Source organism: Spodoptera frugiperda, chromosome 15 (assembly GCF_023101765.2).
Source record: "Spodoptera frugiperda isolate SF20-4 chromosome 15, AGI-APGP_CSIRO_Sfru_2.0, whole genome shotgun sequence".
NCBI classification, from domain to species: Eukaryota; Metazoa; Arthropoda; class Insecta; order Lepidoptera; family Noctuidae; genus Spodoptera; species Spodoptera frugiperda.
The window spans coordinates 10,094,700-10,116,784 of record NC_064226.1 but is presented as its reverse complement, the minus strand read 5'-3'; the positions used below and the strand labels follow the sequence as shown (position 1 = coordinate 10,116,784).

The 22,085-nt window shown below is 36.8% G+C and overlaps 4 protein-coding genes across 4 annotated transcripts; 2 read left to right on the top strand and 2 right to left on the bottom strand.

The window, feature by feature from the left end:
* Positions 1-19: 19 nt before the first annotated feature.
* Positions 20-7,177, bottom strand: LOC118278944 (uncharacterized). The gene is made up of 4 exons (XM_035598402.2): positions 7,071-7,177; positions 6,416-6,608; positions 4,372-4,581; positions 20-2,329 (listed from the first exon to the last, which is right to left on the bottom strand). The coding sequence occupies exons 1-4, from the start codon at positions 7,175-7,177 to the stop codon at positions 2,084-2,086; spliced, it is 756 nt and encodes a 251-aa protein (XP_035454295.2). The 3' UTR covers positions 20-2,083.
* Positions 7,178-11,011: 3,834 nt separating this feature from the next.
* LOC118276227 (esterase B1-like) lies at positions 11,012-13,834 on the top strand. The gene is made up of 3 exons (XM_035594470.2): positions 11,012-11,283; positions 11,616-12,868; positions 12,974-13,834. Exons 1-3 carry the CDS (start codon positions 11,092-11,094, stop codon positions 13,239-13,241), a joined length of 1,713 nt encoding a protein of 570 aa, XP_035450363.2. The 5' UTR covers positions 11,012-11,091; the 3' UTR covers positions 13,242-13,834.
* A 151-nt stretch (positions 13,835-13,985) lies between these two features.
* On the top strand, positions 13,986-16,845 carry LOC118276221 (bile salt-activated lipase). Its single transcript, XM_035594459.2, has 3 exons — positions 13,986-14,256; positions 15,032-16,278; positions 16,460-16,845. Exons 1-3 carry the CDS (start codon positions 14,056-14,058, stop codon positions 16,653-16,655), a joined length of 1,644 nt encoding a protein of 547 aa, XP_035450352.2. The 5' UTR covers positions 13,986-14,055; the 3' UTR covers positions 16,656-16,845.
* Positions 16,846-18,667: 1,822 nt separating this feature from the next.
* LOC118270598 (probable LIM domain-containing serine/threonine-protein kinase DDB_G0286997) lies at positions 18,668-21,990 on the bottom strand. The gene is made up of 2 exons (XM_035586278.2): positions 20,279-21,990; positions 18,668-20,121 (listed from the first exon to the last, which is right to left on the bottom strand). The coding sequence occupies exons 1-2, from the start codon at positions 21,055-21,057 to the stop codon at positions 18,873-18,875; spliced, it is 2,028 nt and encodes a 675-aa protein (XP_035442171.2). The 5' UTR covers positions 21,058-21,990; the 3' UTR covers positions 18,668-18,872.
* Between the last annotated feature and the right edge of the window lie 95 nt (positions 21,991-22,085).

Genomic DNA, 22,085 nt, shown 5'->3' with positions numbered 1-22,085 from the left:
GTAACGTTCTACATAGATAATAGCCGTAACCAACCGCAAATCGTCGGGTGATTCAGTATGGCAAGTGCGAACACTTGTCCACGCGGGCCACCGACCAACATCGTACAACTGTCATATACAATACAATTTACTGACATTCAATGTCGAACTCCTTAGAATTTACATGACAAATGGCGTATATTGAGGTGTTGCGCTTCTGAGGAAGTGAGACCAACCATTAGAATATAAACATTAGAGCAAAAAAAATCGAACAATACTTCTAAATCAAAACTCAAGCTCGATGTCAAATATTTGCATAACACAACGATTGTGTTTGTAATCGTTATAAATAACGAATAATTAAAATTAATTTCAGTTTGTTGTAACAATAGCAATGAGTAGTACACATCAACATATCAAAGCACAGCGCTGCAGACAAGGCCGCGATACATGGCAACATATAATAAAAAACACACGTATACGTCGTATACTCCTAGTTACGTTAAATTAGCTTGGTAGACAATAAAGGCATACTTGAACGATGGTGAACTCATAGATACTAGATACTTGCTAGTTAATTATTACGGAGAATCTCGCTGCGTCATCTAAACTTGTGTTACAGTTCGAGAGGCACTCGATGCCTTATTAATTTCTAGAGTATCGTTTTACAAAGACTTTGTAGTGCTCCGCTCTCATTCCTCAAACAATACTTCGTAGTCAAGACACCGAAGTATTCGCTAAAATATTCTAACACTTACAAATTAAGTTTAAAGTTTAGAAGATACAATCAGTAACATGAACATTTTTCCACTTTAAAGATAGCCGTAATAAAACAAAACATTTTAAGTAGCAATAAGCAAGGAAAGTCGTAGTAAAGGCAGTATAATAGCGACATCCTGTACATGTCCTAGGCTGCGAGTGGTCGCGGCCGGGCATCGAACCCTGGACGCTGCTCGCACAGCCGCTCCGCGTAAACATCCACGCACACAAGTGCAAGCAAGATCACGACTTTAAAAATACCAATAAAAATAATACAGTATTATATCGGCAGGATTCTGCAACGATGGCTCATCGCACTTTGTAATCGATGATAACATTGAAGTTACAAAGTGTAATATTATAAAAACTTGATCATAATTACTTTAACTTAACAATAAAAATATTACCGACATAAAAGTTATGTGACGACATAAATTAAATAATAAATTGTGTAGACTCTCCCATGAAGATTCAATAGGAAACATTTCCTCACTTTCGTTGGGAGACACGACACTGTCAATTAGTTAACGTTGAGTTTACAGCCACTTGTGAACCAATTATAAAGTTATGAAATATGGCAGACAAGAGCTCTAACAATTCCTTCATTACGCTGTAAATATCTATAACAATCTCTGAGAATTGTTAGAAAAGTATACTTTGTATTATTTAACAAGCTTTAATCTACCCGTGATCTTGCCTGCTTGATTAAGTGAATTTTGTTTTATTGGTTTGATCAAGTGCGTCCTTAAGTTGGCAGTACACGTCAGTCCTAAATCGTAGAGGTTTCACTGAACGTTTATTCTCGCGCAGTGCGAGTGTTACATCACATGAACATGGTGGCTCCCTTAGACCCTTGTATACCTAACACAATTTTACGCTCCCCGCACGTGCACTTCGACCATAAAACACTTTCAAAACTTACTAATAAAACTTCCTTTGTTATATTGCTAGTTTATTTCGAAGTTTCTAGGAACTAAAATTGAGCATAATGTAGCTTACGAACTAAATATAAATAAATGTTAGCCGAAGCAAAGACCCGACTCAATGAGAACTTAGGATTAAGTTCCGTCAAGTCAGGGCTACCTACTTCCAGTTTAGGGCGATATTTTAGGGCCCTTATTTGAGCATGTTTCAGTCAAATTTTCACATAATTTGATCCAGGGTAACAAGGACGTTATTTGTTCAGTATGGCAGCGACTCTAACAAATGCAGAATTCATTTGTTCTATCCTAATCCCAAATAAATTTTCCATAAGATATGAAAATATCCTAATTAAATCGTCGTTACCCCGTATCAATTTATGACTTACTACCTAACTAATAAGTACTAAAATTCAATTTCTTGTCTATTCTTCCTCGTAGTGTTTCGATATGGCATCTAGTATGAATTGGAAAGTTCTAGGGTTGATCCAACTGTGTCCTGAAGGCAATTCGTGTGGTTCTAAAGAGTCTAAACTCCTCGCGTTTCTTCCTACGGTCCGCTCGAGGAAGTAGTCGTCGTATTCCCTGTCGTAGTCGGGTAAGATAGGGTTGAACTTCGCGTAGTAGATGGCGGACAGACACGCGTACAGGAGCAGGGCCGCCGTGAACAGCTGGAAATTAACAAAAACGTGTTAATAAATTTAAAAAAAGGTCTAAAATCAAACGTCACGCCTTTTATCCTCAAAGTGGTAGGCAGAGGTGAATATAACGGCATGTAATACCACTATACAATGGGCATGTATATAATAGGGGGTGAGCCTATTGCCGAGAAATTTTCTAAAAATCGAAAAAAGTCCAGTAATGCTTTGCGCGACACGGGAATCGAACCCGGGACCCATTGCCCGGCAGACGCAATTGCAACCACTCGACCAACGAGGCAGTTTAAAATCAAAATAGCAATTAATTAATGAACAATAGGCATAAAAATGTTTTATAACAATGGAACTCAGGTTTCAATTAATTAAGACAAGGTCGAATAGTAATTTTGAAGTCTTGTTATTTAATCCTCTCCTGAAACTTCAGTTGACGGAACGTGCGTACCGGGTAAGGTCGGGTTATTAGTTATTATGGCCCACTGGGGTAACTTTGATCGAAATCCTATTACCAATAGAATTCCAGAACAAAGCGTATATTCCCTTAGATTGGTTTAAAAGTTTGGGTTAAATTACTCTGTAGGGTCAAACAAACCCAATTTTATAGTAAACCTAAAGGATTATTTCACCAACCACAAGCAGATGAAATGAATCGCAACAATCCAGTAAGGCCGCTATACTAATTCCCACGTTCAATTAATCGATTCAAAGTTTCAATCGCTCATCGGCTGAGAAGCATTGACATTCAAAACCTCATACTATTGAATGAAAAGTATTGAAACATCCGTCAGTGTGTAAATAATGTCTGTTTACGAAGATCTGCTTTTATGTGGTAAGTTGTAGTGGATCTGAATGTGAATCAGGCACAATAAGCGGTGGGTCATTACCGCGACCCGCACGCGCCGAGCATCGAACGCCGCGCTCCGCCGGAACTACTCACATCCTCCCTCCACCCTGCCTCCCGGTCGTGACCACCATTTTGAAACGTTACGTCGTGTTTACAGAATACTACTTAAACTATTACGTAAACTTAGCTACATACTCGGATTTAATGAAATTGTGTTTATGTCCAAGCAAAAAATAGTAATGAAGTATTCTTACAAATTAATTGTATTAATTAAAAATACATAAAGAATTTTATTTTATATTCTTTTGATTAGACAAAGACTGTTTAGACGCTATTTTAATAATTACCTCCGAACTGTAATGAAGGAAGTTTTAGCTATATCTTCCCTTTACTAGAAACATGAGCGTTATCGTTGAAGTTGAAAAAATCAGGAAACATTTAAAAGAAGAAGCACTTAAGCTGCGGCCGTGAAAATAATATCACGTCTCGACCACCGGCCAATGCGTTGTCAATAATTGCTCTTATTAAGTAGATATAGCTGGCAGCTGGAAACGGTGGGAAACACGACCATTACGTATGTAAACAAGCCTTTTGATTGTCTAACCACGCAGTCATATGGTTGTCGAAACCTCGATCTAGGAAATGTTGCGAGCAGCGACAATGGCAAGGTCGCGGTACTACATGCAGTCGCGACTCGCGACGGTCATCACATGGTTACATTCATAACTATGTCAATGTTATGTCGTCTAACTACCGCCCCAACGATAAATGACAACGTAATATTATCATTTTTTGTTGCGAAACTATAAAACAACGATTTTCGCGCTACGATGCGCTACGCTGCGCTTGAGGTCAACACTATTTTTGCGCATTCAGAAGAAGATGACGTGTGTCAAAAACAAGGTGTAAGCGTTTAGAAGCTGTAATTAAATAATTTTGTGGAACGACTTTTTAATTGATCACGATATCTATACTGACGAGTACAATATTCATTTGTCCGTATTGGCATCCTGAACATGACTGTACCGATTTTGATATAAAATATCGTAGAGTGATCAATCATCTTTTGAACACATAGTTTATTTTACTCGATTTTATTTCTCGATGCTTGTTAAACCAAGCCACTAGTTACCAATATCACTTTGCAAAATTATTGACAGACAAACAATTAAAAACTTCGTGTGGATTATTTGAAGCATTTGGACTTCCTTACCTGGAAGACACTCCAGAACTTGAAGGATCCCTCGTTGATGATCCAGTCGTAGTATCCAGCCCAGGGGTCGGTGTACCTGGCCTTCTGCTTCATAGGTTTAGGAGTGGTGGTGGGTTCTTCGTAATGGTGGTGGTCTTCATCATAATAGTCTTCGAACCCTCGACCGGTTCCAACTGTTTCGTTTTTCGCCTTCGTCCTAGTTCGTCGTACCTGGAATTGTTAATAAGAACTTAAATTCTCTTAAACAGTGGAATTTACATAAAAAAACCATAAAAATGATAAAATACATATAATATACCTACATGTAATACAATTTCATCCTACTTATTTCGGTGACACCCTTAAAAATACTTATAAATAGGTAGTTGTAGTGTTGAGAAGTGCCTTCGTTACTTTCATAGCAAACAATTTTCCTGTTAAGCTGTATACTACCTGCGACAAGTTGCTAAGAAACTTTTCAAAGTGTTTACTACTAAACTACTAACAAGTCAATGCCTAGTCCTACATAACGTAACCGTAACCTTACATACTATAAGTCCACTTTCAGGTGAGATCATCAATTTCTGTTTACAAAGCTTAAATAAATTCAACAAACTAAAATTAGCTTTTCACGTTCTATTTTCATTGCCTTTCAAGTCAATAAGTGATCAGGAATTTTTTGATGCATATATTTTACTTAACAATAAATAATGAGTCCTTTCGTAAATAACCTTACTACTTTTAATGGAAACTATCCGAACTACCAACTTTTCCAATGTAACTTGCTAGTTTCCACAGTCACGATGAAAAACATTGTGTATCGTCTAGAAAAAGCGTTCATTGTTTCTGACCTAAGTTACCTATTTGCACAAATCTGAGTTTTAAAATACAAAAACATATTAGACTTCGCTTTTAAATCACTAATTTGCCTATATCTAGAAAAATTCCATCAAAAAATGTAACATAACAGCTAACGAAAACTTGAATGGAGACGACAATAGGAAATAAGCTAAGTAGTCGTTATATTTCCATTTACACATGTATGTCAACTAAGGCACGGTTGTCTAAGGCGTCTAGTTAGCGCCATCGAGTCGGTCACCCACTTCAACCAATTTGCCCAGTTCAGTCGATACCGTACTTTGACCTTCTTTCAAAATTCTCCACATGCGATCGGAATGTTCAGACTGTTTCAGTCGCCCGATGTCTTCACGGACTATTTTGGTAATTTTAATTATCTTCCGGACGTGTAGGAAGATGTTTTTCTACTATGGTAACAATTACTTCAATTTTGTACACTATCGTAGCTTTATTTAAACGTTTGAATAGTTAAGTTACAAAAGGACCTTTAGTTAATTAAACCGCTTACTCAATGTAGTTAATTAGTCCGGACTCTATACTTTTATTTAGTCTTTGTAAGACATTTTTGTCTAGTAAAGTACCGTAGGTATTTACGAAATTTCTCATAGAATGGTAAGTTTACAAGAGTTTGAAACTACTTTCAGTTAAGACATATTATTATAACGTATAAACTGACGGGTGTCGAGTAAGGTACTTAAAAGGAACTAAAAATAAAACACATCTTTTCGTTTTACGTTTGATAAAGAGTAAAGGGCATACGTGACACGTGCTGCAAAAGTTATTTGGTGAAAATGGTAGTAGAGTCTTCATTGTATAGGATATGTTATGTAAGGTGGGTAATACATATAATAGGTAACTCACAATAGATACTAAACCTAACTCAAAAGTAAGTCGTTGTCACTTTTGAGTCTGCTATTTTATCAAATACTACTTTTACTTTCCTAACTAAGAATGGATGTGTGTATTATTGACGTACTAAGTTCTACCAGCGACTTCGTACGCACAAAAAGGTAACCTCCTTTCTGTGGTAATTTGGAGCTCTCTCAGTGCTTCCCTTCACCCTACAACGAACACGCAACATATGGTCTCTACGATTAGTGGGTATAGTTGTGAGTTGTCTGTCATCACAGTCGATAATAACGGTAATACATATACAGATAGATATAAATTCCTAACTCAACTCAGAAAAAAGTCAGTTGGTACATACCGCAACGGCAGTGGTACTATTGTTGGGGGCGGTGGCACTGGCGGCGGCTGCGATGGCTCGTTGCTTGTTGACGTTCCTGACCACATCCAGCGCCGTCCGCAGAGCTGTCAGGATGAACTCCGATATTGGCATCCTACTGGAAGACTCCTCCTCCGCAGGGGACGACAGAGATGCCTCGGGAATCTCATCAACACTACAAGAAGGAGATATAGCATTCAATCATTAAAAATACACGATATAATCCGTTCTTTTACTACGCTATATTAATATGTAGAGTACCCTTAGTACGAGTTTGCTTTACGTTTAAGGTAAACAAAATGAGAGCGCGTTCGGCGTTCTGATTGGCCGGCTCGAATAAACCAACCAATTATTTTAAACTTAAAGCAAACTCGTACTAAGGGTACACGTATTGTTGTGTGTTTTTTTCTAGGCAAAGTAAAAAACTATCCTTTTATAGTATGTACAATCAGTGAAAACACTCTAACTTAATGGCAAAAAATAATAACGGACTCGAGGACATATTGCTAAAATATATGAATATTTCTGACAGATAATAACTTTACAATGGATTACTTACAGGGCTCTTATATTTCACGCCACATTATATAATTACAACTAAATTAACTTGGTTTAGTATACAGTAAAAAGTACTTACTGTAGCGGTATGTATCTGTACTTGTTGTAGGGCGGCGTGTACGGCGGTGGCAAGGCTGCGCGCGCCGCCCGCTGCGCATGCGCAACGTTGCCCAGTTGACGTGACATGACCAACATCCACACGCCGTCCGGTGGTCTATAGTCCTTCAGTTTCACTTTTCAAACTTCTAAGGTACTTCGTTTTTTTAATGGATGTGCATGGTTCGGCGGTGGGCAAGCTACTGACAGATTTGTGATGTCGCGCCCCAGTTAACAGTGCAAAGGGAGCACCTGAAATATGAATACTGTAAACACACCGAGCGTGTTACTTAAGTGGCGTGTCAATTTAATTTGTACAGTTGACACACTAGTGAAAGCTTGAGCCTAGTTACTAGATCTTCTTCCTATCAAATTTATCAGCTAATTAACGCGTTTTACAGTTTTCTCTCATTATCCGCGTTTACCGTTATTGTTTCAAACTTAATTTAAATAAAATACAAATGGACCAAGAACATGGAAGCCTCTTGTTCTGTAGACCACATTTTCGACGCATCAATATGCCATCATTGATATGTAATTACTTTAATCATTAGCCACGCGCAGATGTTTCAATATTAAGAATACATTAGCGGGTACCTGATCCATCAAATGTATTAATAAGTTGACAGTATCAGTCTAGCACCAGACCCATTCATACATTTCTCGGTGTGCCCTTGACAAAAGTTCATCAAAATAAACCAAAATTAAAATATTTTAAACAATAAAGCAATACTACCGTTTACTAGACGATAGATTGTACAACGTATTGTTGAGTGTGTTTTTTTTTTACAGCAAAGTAAAAAACTACCACTTTTATAATATTCTACAATCGAATTGAAAGAAATGAAAATACTTTCTTACTTAATGACAAAAAATATAACTAACTCGAGATTATTGCTAAAATAAAAACATGAACATTTTCGTTGACAGTGCTTATAATTCTAACTTTACAATGGTTTCTTACAAGGCTCTTACATTGTGAAATTGTATTTATGCACTCCACGTTATATAATTACAACTAAATTAAAACTTTTTAGTATACAGTAAAAAGTACGTCAAAGCACTGTAGTCGGTAGTGATCTATTTGTTCGTAGGGCGGCAAAGTGTACGATTCCTAGGAGAAGATCGAAGATCTGTTCGTTCGATCTTTTTCAGATTCACAAGGCTTGATAACATTGCTTTTCTTTGCATCGCCGCTTGAACTATGTGAGAACAATGTAAAACTAATATTCAGTCAAAGCGAAAGAAAAAAAACCTTCAGAACAACAAAATTAATACAGCGCTCGTTCACCAACATGGCACGTACACCAGCACCGTCCAACTCAACCATGTTGCAGGGAATCGAACGATCCAATGCCCGTGCCACCGCCAGTGAGACCTTTGAGTGAGCATGACAACTCTAAGCTGACACAAATGCATTCTACTAGTCTAATTTAGCTAATTACAGGGCTCTCACATTTACAATAATCTGTATAAAGTACAGAACACATTGAAATAACATGGTTATATTATTTCATTTTTTAAATTTACGAAAGATGATATTTTAAATATCGCCATTTTTAGACAAAAAAACTGATTTAAAGAGACTAATTTAAAATTTTCTAAAATAAAATCAGACTTACTGAATTACACATTGCGATATTGTGCGGATAAACGCCTGAGACACAGACTTCAGTTAAAAATGATATAACAAGTTGGCAAGTTTTCACACACTTTGTTATAAACCTACTAAACGCAATGAGTCAAGTATATAATTTTCTATTAAAACTTGCCAAGTTATATCATTTTTAACTGAAGTCTGTGTATGGAACTTGGTACTTATTTAGATCTCACTTCTTTTATAGGCGAAGCATTCCAATATTATCGAACTTGGCAGCCTTTCACATTTATGTTTTGGGTGGGATTTCATTTATTTTTGTAAGGTTTATTTTCTTTTTTTCTTATTTTACTTTACTTTGACTAAATACAAACCTTCGTAACGAATTTTAGGTCGGTACGACCATTGGAAGATATAGATAATTTTTTTGTTTTAGTTCCTAGGGGTATGAATTTACACCTTCATTATTTTTAAAACCGACTCACACTTGGCCATTTTCAGATTTTTTCCTTTACCTTGACCTAAAGACCTACCTCCATGCCAAATTTCAAGTCAATACGACCATTGGAAGTGGTCTAGGTTTTTGATGAGTGAGTGAGTCCAGTCAGTCAGTCAGTGAGTGTATAGTAAAAATAGCGATTTTCTGACGTCACATATCTCAAGACCTACAATAGGTACATTATGAAATTTTGTATGTTAGATAAGTAAGTAGATCTCGACAGATACTAGAAATTTCATATGCGTAGATAAAATAGATTTTGAGTTATAGGTGGGTCGAACTTGGCCCGAAATGGTTCGTGTAATATAACCCACGGCCGGTGTGTCGGTTTTTTGCTCGAACTTGGCGGACACACTGCCGTGTGTCTAGATAAGCTTAGTTTTTAAGACCAATGTCTGGATAAATATGGTGGAAATAAAAATATACGCAGTTTCTAATCTGTGTGGTGGAACTTGAAAAAAAAACATTATTCTACCAGTTGTGTCAATCCACAATTTTCTTACACCTGGATCTGTTGGAAACCTAAAACATAATATTAAAATAAATCATATGTCACATTCTATAAAAAAAAAAAAACATAAAACTCACTCAAAATCTATATTACTAATTAGTCGTAATAAATAATACTTAATATTTTAATTATAAAGTGTGCTATTGATTATAATAGACTGTATCATAGTAACAATCGACATTGATTACAAATTTGCCCAACACTATCGATGTCATAGATTTTGTGGAAATGAACTTTTGTTTCGGTACTCGGGACTCTCGCAATGGACGTCATACATTGCGCGATTGCTCACGTAGTGCAAGATTGTACTCATCTATCGCAAGCAATGTATTACTATTAGTCTGCTTGCGATTATATCGTTTTTGTCTATAAATTTCATAATACTAATGTTATAATTACAAATATCACACGTATTTTTATGTTTTTGGACTTAGCGGTGAAAAGAAATTCCATCTCGTGCTATGCTACACACCTGGCTTCTTTTCCGACACGTTATAATAGCGCAAGTACGGCATAATATAATATTGTTGCGGAGATACGTACGCTGTCAAAACATGACAGCGATTGCTAGCCGGTAAGTATGAACATTTGAGCGTTATGACAGCGCTATGTACGTTCGCTCGCACCCTCGGCGCGCGTGGCCCGCCCACAAGGCCAATCCAGTCTCTTTCTTTTATCCATGAGTAGTACAACGTACCGCTTGTGACCATGTAATTATCAAGTGTTCCGACGATCTACTTATCTGCTGCTCTCATAATCTATATCTGAGATAAACTATGTTACTTTAACATTTTTCTAGAAGCAAATACTGAGAAAATATTTTCCAGATAAACTGCACGCAGATAAGATATTGCAGTTTTAAACTCTATATCTCATCATGAGACAACTGAAATCCGCAATGCGGGTTCGTATAGGTCTTAGCCAAGTAGAACTTACCTACCCAGATCGGCTTCCAACATTTAGCTGTAGCACTTAGGTATAAAGCATTTTAGAGTTTGTCTAAAACATTTTGTATTTCAATACTTTGACGTGGCATTCCTTTAGATGTAATTATAACACTTAAAACGTGGCTTGTAAATTAAGTAAGACTGCTTAAATTTTCGACATTTTAATATCACGTTGTTAGTCGACGTTAACTGTTCAAAGATTAATTACGTTTATGTTAGACATGAAATTCATTGGCAGAGATTATACTTCTTGAGTTACCTAAAAGCATTTAGACCTGTGTACGAGATTAGATTAAAAAATAACCTAATATTTGAAAGTAACCGACTAGCACAATTAAGTGTTAGCATAAATCACATTTATCAATAGATAAAAGAAAGTTTTTTCCGTTAATATTTCAGCGGAGTAACACCAACAGGTCCTGAAATCCTGAAAGAATTGATTGGCACATTATGCGGAACATTTATTACGCCATTTTGCTGGTATTGTTTGGCCACATCTATAATGTCTGCGGACTGTCGGGGACAAATCCCGTAATTGATACTAAAGTTGGCCCAATTCGTGGTTTACGAGGCACTGATGGCGATTATTCAATGTTTCTTGGGATACCTTACGCAGTTGTCAATAAAACTAATCCTTTTGGGGTAAGTTATACTGAAATGACTATTATTTATCTATACACTCTAAATCCGTGAGTACTGAAAAGCTAAAATATCAAAAATAGGTTTTAAGACTCAAGTTGAATATTCTTATTACGTTGCATCATTGGTCATGCACGATACCTAACCACGGGACTTCCATTTGTGAATTTTGAACTCTAGGTAAGAGTTCCAATTTGAGCCTTATGACTATGACAATAAATATCTTGAAAACATGTAAAAAGTCGAGTCAATGCGAGGGTTTTTACATGCCTTTCAAGATACAATGAAAGATGAAACTACGACCGTTGACTTATTTGTACATTTTTTCCTCCTAGGCCTCTTTACCGCAACCCAAATTCCGGAAAGTGTTTGATGCCTTCAACGATTCTGCAATATGTCCTCAAATTGAAGAATTTAACAATACCATAGTTGGGACACTAGACTGCCTTCATATAAACATTTTTGTTCCAAACTCAGCCAGCCCAAATAATCCGTTACCCGTACTGGTCTACATCTACGGTGGTTTCTACACGATCGGGTTCGCAGGCAGATACGTATATGGACCTCGTTTCTTGATGAAACAAGACATTATTTTGATAACGTTTAACTACCGTCTTGGTCCGTACGGATTTATGTGTCTTGATACACCAGAAGTACCCGGAAACCAAGGATTGAAAGATCAAAAATTAGCACTAAAGTGGATAAAAGAGAATATAGAAGCGTTTGGCGGAAACTCGAGTAAAATGACATTATGTGGCAGCAGCTCTGGTGCTACAGCCGTGGACTTCCATTTCATATATAGTCACGAAAAATTATTTGACCAAGTTATAATGCAAAGTGGTACTGCTTTGTACCCATGGTCTATGCTGCAACCAGATCCAATGGCACCACTGAAATTATCTAAGCATCTCGGCTCCACTGCCACGACCATTGACGAAGCTCTAGCATTCCTGTCTACAGTTAGTCCCAATTTATTAATTGCAGCAACTTCCGAACTGGATCTCAAATTTCGGCCATGTGTAGAAAATTACATTGGAAACGGTGAAAAGTTTATTTATGACTATCCTGTGAATATTAAAAAGCCGAGTCTTGGGAATGTTCCTGTTCTCTTAGGATGCAATAGCCACGAAGCTCTTGCAAGTATCGAAGTAATACCGCCGGAAAATTTCACACATTTTGGTTTATTTTTTGATAATCTAAATCAGTATTTCGACTTAGACTCAGAAGAACTTATGAAAGTTCAGAAGATAATACAACGGTTCTACATTGGAGATGAAAAAGTAAGCATACAAGTGAAATCAGAAATCAGTAAATTAAATTCAGATTTTTATTATAATTATCCTGTTGTTCGAACTATCCAAAAGTACCTTGACAATGGATTGGACAAAATATATTACTATGAATTTGGTCACAGTGGAGAAAGGAACTTTTTGAAAGCCAGATTTAATGTAACAGCAAAAGGAGCATGTCATGCAGATGAACTTGGATATCTCTTTGACGTATCCTACATGGATAAAAACATCACATCTGACGACAAGCTGATCATCGACCGTATGTCTACTTTGTGGGCTAATTTCGTGAAATACGGGTAAGTATTAAAATCAATAACAATTTTCTAATATTTCAGTATATTATGACCTGTTATTTGCTTTATTTACAAAATACTTATAAACATTTTTAATCACCTTTGCAGAAACCCAACTCCACAAACAAGTAAACTGCTACCTCTTGAATGGCCGCTGGTTACAAACGATTTTCTGAATTACTTAAGCATCGACACCGAACTCAAAGTCAAAAGGAGAAACTTCAAAGCTCGCATGGCGTTTTGGGAGCTGTTTTATAAACTCTATGAAAAATCTCAAATCGGTTACAGAGAAAATACCGACGAATTTACATGTCCCGCGACATTGCGCAAAGTAATTTTCTATAAACAAGTGATAGATGGCTACTCTTGCGTATGATTATATGTATACCTATAATCGGCAGTCAAGTAAGTCATTTCCATCTATGAAGGAATAGAATTCATGTTATAAGGTATTAGTGTTGACAACATTCTATCTGTGATCCACAAATTGTTGTTACGGGCCTCGGCATATCTATGAAAAATTGTACCTATGTTTGTTAATACACCCACGACAAGGAAGAAAATCTAAAAATGTAAAAAAAAAGAAACTAAGAAAGAAAATAAGCGAGCAAAGACTTTACAAAAGGTCGGCCAGGTCAGTACCTATAGTAGTTATCTTGTTTGTCGTTTATTGGACGGTGACAACAGTAACAGTAGCATCCGTCTCTCCGACCAACGACTATGTTTATCTTATTAATTTAACGACAGCGGCTTAGGGAGAGCCATAATATTATTTCTTGATCGGAATACACGGAATGTGTTATATGTTGTGTATCTTCGAAAGTCAAATAGCCATCATATTAAGGCATATTTTACACTTGGTAATAGTTTTAAGGCAAAGCATTTGAAGTTAAGTTAGACATTTTTCTTAACATTAGCCTCGACCCTATAACGTAACACTCATAATAGTGAAGAAAAATTATTTTATGAAACAATAATTTTATTTGATATGTTAATATACATCGCCCTCATCTTGGGCAATTGATTTCGCAATATTTTATCAAAACCTATGTAATCTGTTAATCTATTGTGATCAGAATCTGTAATCTATATATCTCCTTTGCACATATCGGAACACAAGGCCTTTTATGTGTCACCTTCGATCTGTAAACTGCTAGAGTTACTTTATTTCTCGTGCGCGAACCGCAAACATGTGGGGCGATTACAAGTACAAAATATTATTTTCCTCTTTAATACTCTGTCTAATCCATAATGGAAATGGAATACCTAGAATAGATCCGTTAGTGGATTCTAAAGTTGGATTAATCCGTGGTTTGAGAGCATCAGATGGCGATTACTCTATGTTCATGGGTATACCATACGCTACTGTAGACAAGAGCAATCCTTTTGGGGTAAGTGTTTAATTCCTCATTAATTTTCTACGCATAGCTTCAATTCATATATGCTATGGATCGTTCCGTAGTTTCGTGCAAAAACATATCCAGACCTACAAACTACAAAAAAAAATATTCAGAATAAGTTCAAACATATTCTTCAGGGGGTATCGCTAATATTGTAAATTAAATAGTTAGTTTTTTTAATCAATAAATCCGTGTGTAAAATCATTCCTCTTTGTTTCCAACTAGAGCCGTCAGCAGATGTTTTCGGCAGATGTTTAAATACCGTATTTGTCGACTTGTGTTTTTGACTTGACTTTTAACTTTCGTCATTCAAACCGGCGGCTACGCTGAGTACGTAATATTGAAACCTTACTTAGCATGTTAATTATTAATTTAACGTAATAATTACAAGAGAAACCAAATTTCTAATTGTCACAATAGAATATTCATTACCACTCGTTCCCAGAACCTTGTCAATTTTGTCGATAGTGTATACAACCCAAATATAGTTCAGGACGAAATGTGTTCCTACCAGTCAGTCAGCTGTGGTGACAGAACAAGGTGAATGTGCGCCCAATGTGTTCAAAAATATTTACAATCTCCGTAGTGCTGGTATTTCCATTTATACGGTGCGCTACAATACTGGTGAATCACTTAATACGATAAATAAAAATAAAATACAGATTCACATTTTTTATATTTGTGCCGCGGAACGGTTCGATTTGCACGAAACCACGGAATCAACCCTATACAGAAACCTAAAGCATTTTTCTTTATCGTTTCTTAGCCAGCTACGCCTCACCCGGCCTTTAACAGTATCTTCGAAGCTTACGATGATTCTGCGATATGTCCACAAATTGAAGAATTCAACAACACTGTAGTAGGAACGTTGGACTGCCTTCACGTAAATATCTATGCGCCAAATTCTGCCGACTCAAGGAACCGGTTGCCCGTTGCTGTCTGGATCTATGGTGGCGGATTTTCAATTGGATTCTCAGGCAGATACTTGTATGGACCACGCTACTTTGTTGATCAAGATATTATTTTAGTAACGCTAAATTACCGATTGGGTCCTTACGGATTTATGTCTCTGAACACACCCGATGTGCCTGGAAATCAAGGCCTAAAGGACCAACGATTAGCCTTGAAATGGATTAAAGATAATATTGAAGCATTTGGTGGTGATTCTGATAAAATAACAATTTTCGGTGAAAGCGCTGGTGGAGCATCAGTTGACTTACAATTTTTGTACAACCAGGAAAAATTATTCGATAAGGTGATTATGCAAAGTGGTACGGCGTTATGTCCCTGGGTGGTCGTAGAACCTGATTCATCGGCACCTCTGAAATTATCCGAACACCTCGGTTTTAAAACGTCCAACGCTGAAGAAGCATTAGCGTTCCTGGCAACGGTTGATACAAACTTATTAATAGCAGCGACTTCAGACCTCGGTTTGATGTTCCGTCCAACTGTGGAAAACGGTTTCGACTCTGATGACAAATTTATTTATGATTACCCCATCAATGTAAAGAAAACGAATCTCAGGAACGTGCCCATTCTTTTAGGATACAATAGTGACGAACAACTCATAAAATATGAAACACTATCACCCGCAGACTTTGCAAAGTTGGATCTATTTAACAATCATTTGCAATATTTTAATATAGATGATGAAAGTTTGGTTGAAATGGAGGCACTTGTAAGACATTTCTATATTGGAGACGAAGAAATTAGTGAAAATGTTAAAAATGAATTAATTAAATTCGATTCAGACTTCTGGTTCAATCATCCGGTACACAGAACTATACAAAAATATCTAGACGGCGGAGCGAGGAACATTTATCAGTACGTGTTTTCTTATGACGGTAAAAGGAATTTTGTAAAAGACAGATTAAACGTAACCGCCGCAGGAGCAGCGCATGCAGATGAGATCGGATATTTCTTTGACATCTCCTACATGGGTCCACCCTCTTGGGAAGACCAAGTTATCATCGATCGTGTGACCACATTATGGGCAAACTTCGTTAAATTCGGGTACGTATCTATTACTTTACATCACATACACTTTGATATTAAGTCGATTGTCGATATACTTCTACTATCTCCTAATAACTACTAAGACAAAAGTATTGTAATCATATCTATCTCCAGTGACTTGCGAGATATTTAACGTGTCACATATATAATCTTTACTAAAACATATCTTATTTTTCAGAAACCCCACTCCAGTGTCAACAGAATTATTGCCTGTACAATGGCCACCAGTTACAAAGGAAGCGTTGAACTACCTGAACATCGACTTAGACCTTAAAGTAGAGAAGAGGCATTACAAATCGAGGATGGCTTTCTGGGATCTGTTTTTGAAACTCAATGAAAATGCCCAAATTGGATACGAAGAAAGTTCTAAGTAAACATAAAGTTAATGTGTACCTAAAGACAATTTATTACATTAGATAGGTAACTAAGTTTTCGAAGTAGGCTACCTCTTTATAATTCTTCTAGGTCAGATATCTTTGTATCTATCTTTGTGGGGATTTTGTTACTATGTGAGCAAATAGGTTAAAGACAGCACATTATCAATAAACAATATTAAGCATCATATTACTGGAGTTTTTTTTATTACATTACAGAAAAGTGAAAGTCTCAGAACGAAGGAATATTTTACAAAAACCAAAGTGTTATATGTTTACTTTTATGGTGTGTCAAACAAGGTTGTGCTCACCCAAGGAAAACTAATTATTAATAATAATTAATAATTACTGCAATCGTTAAGCATACTAATTTCTTACCTCTATACTCAATAATAAGTAAAAACATTATAAGCAAATAATTTATGAAAAATTCCCGTAGCTGTTACACGAAATAATATCTGATAGAGAAATAAGTACATGTGTGTATTTGAATGATCTGGGAAAGGTTCAGAACGAATATTAGACTTAATTCTATTGTCGGATCATCAACGAAATACTAGAGATATTCAAGGGATTGACTGATCAACTTGAGATCTTACTATCGTACTTACTAGATCAAAAAAGATATCAATAGATATCTAATCTTGTTTGCAAAATGTAAGTCAAGATCAACTAACAAACAAACAGTTCTCTTGTCAACAAGATAAGGCAGACAACATTTATAACAGGTGCTTATGTAATGGAGGGAATTAGTCACCAATCACCATGTTTCACCCTGACCAACAAACAAAACTATCTAATGAATCTCTCACTATGTAGGGCTTGTGACTTTAAGTAAAGTTAGGAGAATTATTTTATTCAAACCTCGCATTCAGTGTATACTACAATGAAAAACTGATAGCATAGTTGTCCTCTACATATGTAGAAGTTTTCAAACAATTCCACCCTAAAGTGGACTCTAAACCACTATGATACTGTCTCTAAACCACTATGATAAAATAAATGAATCACTACTAAATACATTGAACAGACAGCCATAAAGAAAATATGTAAGTATCTATGTCACAAAAAGTAAACTCGCATACATATTCAAATTAATTTTCCTTTTATTTTAAGTTTAAACTCTCGAAAATTATCACATCGAACGGTTTCAGGTTAGGGGTCAATGACACTCGTATCCGGATTCCGGACAATAGAAAATTCGAGATCGCCAACATACCGTTCCGTTTTGGTCTCTAGCCAACGTGAATTTTACATCTAAATAAAATGGGGTTTGCTGAGAATTGTAAAAGTCTTTGTCGAGGCTACAAATCAACCCGTACTCAACCCTTTCCCCTGTGACTGGCGGATTGCCTAATTTTTTACTACACATCGATTCTTTTTAGCACTTGATATACTTTTACTGATCCTAATGTTAATAAATCGTCATATTATATTAACTTTTGATTTCAGTTTCAGACCACATAGTTAGTACGGTGCCTCTGTTCAAACAAGTAAATTCTTATCCCTATAAAAACATTTAGGGTCAGTGGGTCAATGTGTATTTCTTACAATTACAAATAATATTGAAAACAGCCCTAATTAAAGACGTTTATTAACACTTCCCATCTTAAAATCGGCTTTATAAAATTGTAACATAATAATATAATGGTTACAAAACAGCTTTTCAGATGATGCGTAACAATATTATTATGTTGCCGAAAGCTCCTTGAACTTCATGCGGCTTCAGTGACGGTTTACACGCTCTGCGTGAAAAAGATTTTGTACTTATTTTCGTAATGTCACGTTTTTCGTTGGATCACTTTGTAAACCTCTTGAATGTGAACAATGTTATAGTTTCATACGCTTACACTTTACCTTTATGTTAATATGCCTGTTTCACTTAAATAACAAAAACATATGTATGGTTTTATATGGATTTGTAACAGGCCAAAAAATAAGTAAATTCCTGAAATAGGATTGCTAAAAAAACTGCAGTTTATTGTTGGGGTAAAATAAAATGCAACTGTATTAATGTAATCATTCTTTTTTATTTCGACTTACTTTTTTAATTAAAAATTAACATGTTGTGATAATGAACTACATTTAAAAATAAGAAGGAACGTTGAATAACCATTAAACGTGTCCAGTTCACAACAACCTTAAACTAACAACATAATAATATTTCTACAATTTACACACTTCATTTTATATCTACCCATACTTCAATATTCTTGACTAATTTTCTTTACTTTTGTCACTAACATACTTTTCAGCTGCCATAGCAATAGCTCTTGTGACTCTACCTGTAATCTCATGGAGATTCTCATTGGAAAGATGAGATTCGATGGATCTCTTTGAGAAGAAACTGGCTGTTGTGGTGTTAGGCCTCCAGCTGTTAGGATAGGTAATCTTATGACGCAACACCGCCTTAATGATCAGAGCTCCTACGTAAACAATGAAGTACACACTGAAGTATAGAGGCAGATAGTAGAGCTTCTTCCCGAGGTAATAGTAACTGTATCGGTTGACACGAGGCATCTCCGTTGTTGTTGTCGTCGTTGTAGGGTGATGATGATAGTGGAAGTGGTCGTGATCATGCTCATCAAAGTCATGATGGAATTTGATATCTGGTTCACTGTAATGATAACCGTGGAAGTCAGGTTTGCTGTCATATACCCATTTTTCCGGAGGCTCATCATCGTGAGGCGGTGGAGGTGGAGCTGGTTTACTATAATGGTATCCTTGGAAGTCAGGCTTATCATCACTGTCTTCTTGAGCCATCTGTGGCTTATCATGAGAGTAATCCGAAATAGGTTGAGGAGGTAAAGTAGGAACAAACGGCAGTGAGGGAGGAGCAGGAGCAGAAGGTGGTTTATATCTATAGCCAACATCCGAAGGAGGTCCGTCGTCATCACTTTCGCTGGAGAATTGATCAGGGCCAGAGTCACTGGGTGGTTGATATGAAGTAACAGGACGCGGCGCTGGACCCGAAGGTGCAAAGGGTGGGAAGGACTCATAAGTGCTTGGGGTTGGGAAGTCATCTGCTGTAAGTTGAGGTGCAGGCGGGGGTGGTGGGGGCACTAGATTTGCGACGGCATTAATTGGACGTGACGGGGGAGCAGAAGGCTGTGGAGGACTTGGTGGTGGTGGTGGTGGCGGTGGAGCCGGGGCAGGAACTGGTTTAGCTTTGGCTCCGTAACTTGGTGGCGGAGGCAAGTAAGGTTGAGCAGGATTGTAACGATCTAACTGTTGACGTTCAGGAGCAGCAGAATCTTGAACTTCGCCTCTTATTGGATTTTTAATATCAGTAAAACTATCTAAGTTAAACATATTGTTACCCTTTTTGCCATTAGAAAAGGAATTGATCTTTTTCATGTTTTTCATTTGAAAAGGTTTTAAGTCAATGTAAGGGAATCGGTTGTTAGGGTCTGTTCGGATCGCTCTGGATTCGTTTTCGGCTCCATTACCGGGATTAGTGTCAAATCTGTGAACAATAAAACATATTTGTTTACAAAACTAGGTATTATTTTTACATTTACATTTATCATGAGACCTTAATTGGATTACTTGCCTACATAGATATACAAGAAAAGTAATGGCTGTATAATACTCGTAACGTACATAACTCAAACACTACTCACCCTGGTAAAGCAAAGTTGTCATCAATCCCTGCATTGTCTTTAGTCTTATCATCCTGGTCATGAACATCGGCGCTTTCAGAATTGCCTTTGTTTTGTTCCTGATCTTGACTTTGTTCGGAACTAATAGGTTCTTCTTGCCACGCACCAGAGTATTGATCATGTTTCTCACTGTCAATAATGTGCCAAATATTTTCCACATTGTTTACTGGTGCCCGTGTCGTCGTCGGTCTTGACGTAGTGGTAGTTGAGGGCGGTGCCGTTCTCGAGGTTGCTGCTGCAGTCACGTACACTGGGCCGGAGTTATACAAATTATTATACAAAGAAAAATAGTCAGTCATATCAGTCTTAACAGGTTTCTCCGTCGACGGTGCCGGTAAACCATAACTTAAGTCATTGCTCGCTTCGCCATCAGGAACGTAGATAGGTCTTGATGTTGTAGTCGTAGTTGTCGTCGTAGTCGTTTTGTATTTGATTTTCTCTTTTTCAAGAAGTTTTCGAATTGATTTCATGTTATTGTTATCGGATTCGAACTCAGCGAATATCAAATCAGGAGTCTTCGTTCTCTCAGTTGTCGTGGTAGAAAGCGTTGAGTTTTGTGGAGTGTCCATTCTGCTCATCCACTTGTGGTAGTAAAACGGTGCTGATCTTCCCATATCAATTTGCGGTGGTCGCGGGGATGGTGTTACGACGTACACTAATGGTCCTGGTAAATTCGCGGAATAAACATGATCGATATGAAAACAGTTTAGCAAAACGGCAAAAATAACTATTCGATTCATTTTAGATGAACGTTAGAGGCACATTTGTATACACTGGAATGCGCGAGTGCTCCACACGACAACTGACTAGAAAATGATGGGTAAAGTTAAATATTTCCAGATACACATGCTCTGGACAGATGCGTTGGGTGTAAAACTGCGATAATTTTTAGCGGTACTCTAATATGTAGAACGTCGAAGGCACGATTCAGATGACCCAAACCCGAGTTACAATTTACACAATTAGCACGATAATCAATATTGCCCCCGACCAAGCCTTTGTAGAAAGTGTCACATATTTGTTTAAAACATTTAGAGCACCTTAAGTGGAAAGTTGTCTACATTCCATTCGATCATCTAATCAGGTAACGTACTAGACAAAGGTGGATATTGTTCTAATAACTGCTGAATCTTGACATTACGTATGTAGATCGTTGGTTTTAGCCAGAAGAGTTTTAGCAATTCCCTGAAGGTTTTGTGTGAGAGGATTCTCGTCGTTTATGAATATGTCAGTTGATGACAGTAATCTGGTCCCTACGCTGAACGTTTGAAGTAACTAGCCGAATGCGGGGACTTTGACCCTTGCAGTGAAATTGTATTACGTTGTGGTGTAAACTTTTTACATAAAACTTATAATTTAGTCTGCCTTGTTCGTCTAACAACATGATACTATCTCATCTAGCTTTTGCCATTTTTATCGAATTTTGTTTTAATCACATTTGAGATAAGTAAAATAAAAAGTATTTAATTGAGAAACTCACAATATAACGATAATATAATCAGATGTAGGTATGATCATGATGGATTTGGGTATAGCTGCGTGACCTTAATCATACAATTTCTTAAGCTGCCGAAATTATCTACTGCCTAGAATAAAATGAAATTAAACTTAAGTTATTATTCGAACTTCATTAGTTCGAATTATACTTAATCTCCAACGTAAAATAATTTGAAACCGCCAGTCAAAATGTACTTGGCTTAAGACTTTGCTGTCAATTTATTGTCCTTTAAATACTTTGTCCGATTCTATTCACATTAAAACTTATATT